General features: G+C 38.9%; 1 protein-coding gene across 1 annotated transcript; it reads left to right on the top strand.

Annotated features, from left to right (window-relative positions):
* Positions 1-284: 284 nt before the first annotated feature.
* On the top strand, positions 285-1,871 carry LOC143736433 (uncharacterized). The gene has a single exon (XM_077227133.1). It carries the CDS (start codon positions 285-287, stop codon positions 1,869-1,871), a length of 1,587 nt encoding a protein of 528 aa, XP_077083248.1.
* The last annotated feature ends 284 nt before the right edge of the window (positions 1,872-2,155 follow it).

Consider the following 2,155-nt stretch of genomic DNA (forward strand, 5'->3'; position numbering starts at 1 on the left):
TGGGTTTAGGGGTGGAACTTTATGCTTACTTTTTTTTCTAAACATAATAATTTTCGTAAGAATCACATCGTACAAATCTATATGAAAACTCCACCTCATAAAATAGTAATGTTTTCTTGTGAGATCAGATTGGAATAGCCTTCTTTTATATTTAAATTGAATAAGGATTAAAATATTGTTTATTTACATGTTACTCATGTTGAAAATGTTCTTATAGTCTGGAATTCTTGCTACACAAATATTCTGAGAATCATTTGCCTCCATCTGTACTTTACAGACTGCCGATGCTTCCATCAAGCAGATCAACTCTTATTCATCAAGGTCCTCCAAAACGATACCGTCTTCACACAGATAGAAAAGTGCTTGATGAGAATGGAAAAGTCAGAAAATGGACATATGGCAACAAAGACACCAGTAAACAAAACAAAATTTTACTGCTGGTGGGAGAAACCGGTGTTGGTAAGACGACTCTCATCAACACCATGGTCAACTACTTACTGGGAGTGAAGTTTGAGGATGAAGAGTGGTATGAAATCACAGAAGAAGAAGAAGCAAGCGACCAATCACAATCACAAACCTCTGAAATCACCATGTATGAGGTCTTTCATAAAAAGAGTCCAATATCTCTCACCATCATTGATACTCCAGGTTACGGAGACACTAGAGGACTGGAAAGAGATCTGGAAGTTGCTGAGAATTTATCCATGTTGTTTCAGAGCAATGATGGAGTTTGTGAAGTAGATGCCGTGTGTTATGTGACTCAAGCATCAAAGAATCGTCTCTCAGACAGACAGAACTATGTGATCAGTTCAATTCTGTCTTTGTTTGGAAAAGATATTATGAACAACATTGTGTTTTTAGTCACACACTCTGATGGTCTGCCACCTGAAAATGTTCTCAGCGCCATTAATAAAGCTAAAATCCCCTGCAGACGAGACCACAGCGGCCAACCTGTTCATTTCTTATTCAACAATCGGCAGGCTGACACCCGTCGCACTAGAGAACGTCATGTTCGTGCTCAAAGGGACGCCTGGGAAGATAGTGTGGACGGTATGAAGGACTTCCTTCAGTCTCTGGATGAAAAGAACAGAAGAAGTTTAGAAATTACTTCAGATGTACTGATAAAGCGCATTCAATTTGAAGCGTCCATCGGCAACTTACAGCTGAGAATTCAAGAGAAAGAGTCAAAAAAGTTAGAGAAAATTCAGATTCATGAGGCAATGAGAGAAAACAAGGAAAACATTGAACAGTGTAAAAACTTCCCCATTAAAGTAAAAAAAACCGTCAAAGTAAAGGTCCCCATTGAAAGTGCTTCATGGAAGCACAGGAAGGCGACGACCTGCACCGTCTGTGAGGAAAACTGCCATGAGTTTGACTGCTGGTGGGTTTCGAATCCCAGCAAATGTGAAGTCATGAAAAACGGTTACTGCACCGTGTGCACAAGAAAGTGCCACCACAGCAGACATGTCAAAGAAAACAGGAAATACGTCATCAAAAATGCAAGCATGATTATGGAGTTTGACGATTTTAAAAAAGAATATGAGAATACATCCTTTAATAGATTTTCAGTTGTAATGGATTATCTTGACAAAGATTTGCAGGAGCTTGAGGACCAAAAGTCAACTCTTCTGTCCGATGCTTACCAGAACATCAAGCATCTGTCTCAGATCGCATTAAAGCCAGACTCGGCCTTCACTCTTCAGCATCTGGACTTCTTCATCCCCAGAGTGAGGGAAGCTGGGGAAGAAGACTGGGTCAGAGTGCTGGAGGAAATGAGGAGAACCGCAGTAGCTGAGGAAGAAAATAAAGACGCTCTGAGTTACCTCAAAGCAGGTCTCACAAAACAGAATTTTGGCAATGAACACATGTAAAACAGATGAAATAATGAACACACAGGTGATTTTTTTGTAGATCTTAAGATAATCAAAAATATAATTTAATCAAAGTATACACAAATGTAAATCCCATACAGATTTAAATTCCTGCAGTTATTTGTTTCCATGCAGTCAGCAATGAAATTCACACAAGTCCCTTTAATGAATTCTGTCAACTACAGCATAAGAAACAGGTGAACACACAAAAGAAAACCGGAATATTGCGCAATTGTTATGACATGAGCAAATCAATATGCATCGAAAGCCTAAAATGTTAAATG

The sequence above is a fragment of the Siphateles boraxobius genome, unplaced genomic scaffold, assembly GCF_051911475.1.
Source record: "Siphateles boraxobius isolate OS27281-9 unplaced genomic scaffold, OSU_SipBor_1 130, whole genome shotgun sequence".
In the NCBI taxonomy this organism is placed as follows: Eukaryota; Metazoa; Chordata; class Actinopteri; order Cypriniformes; family Leuciscidae; genus Siphateles; species Siphateles boraxobius.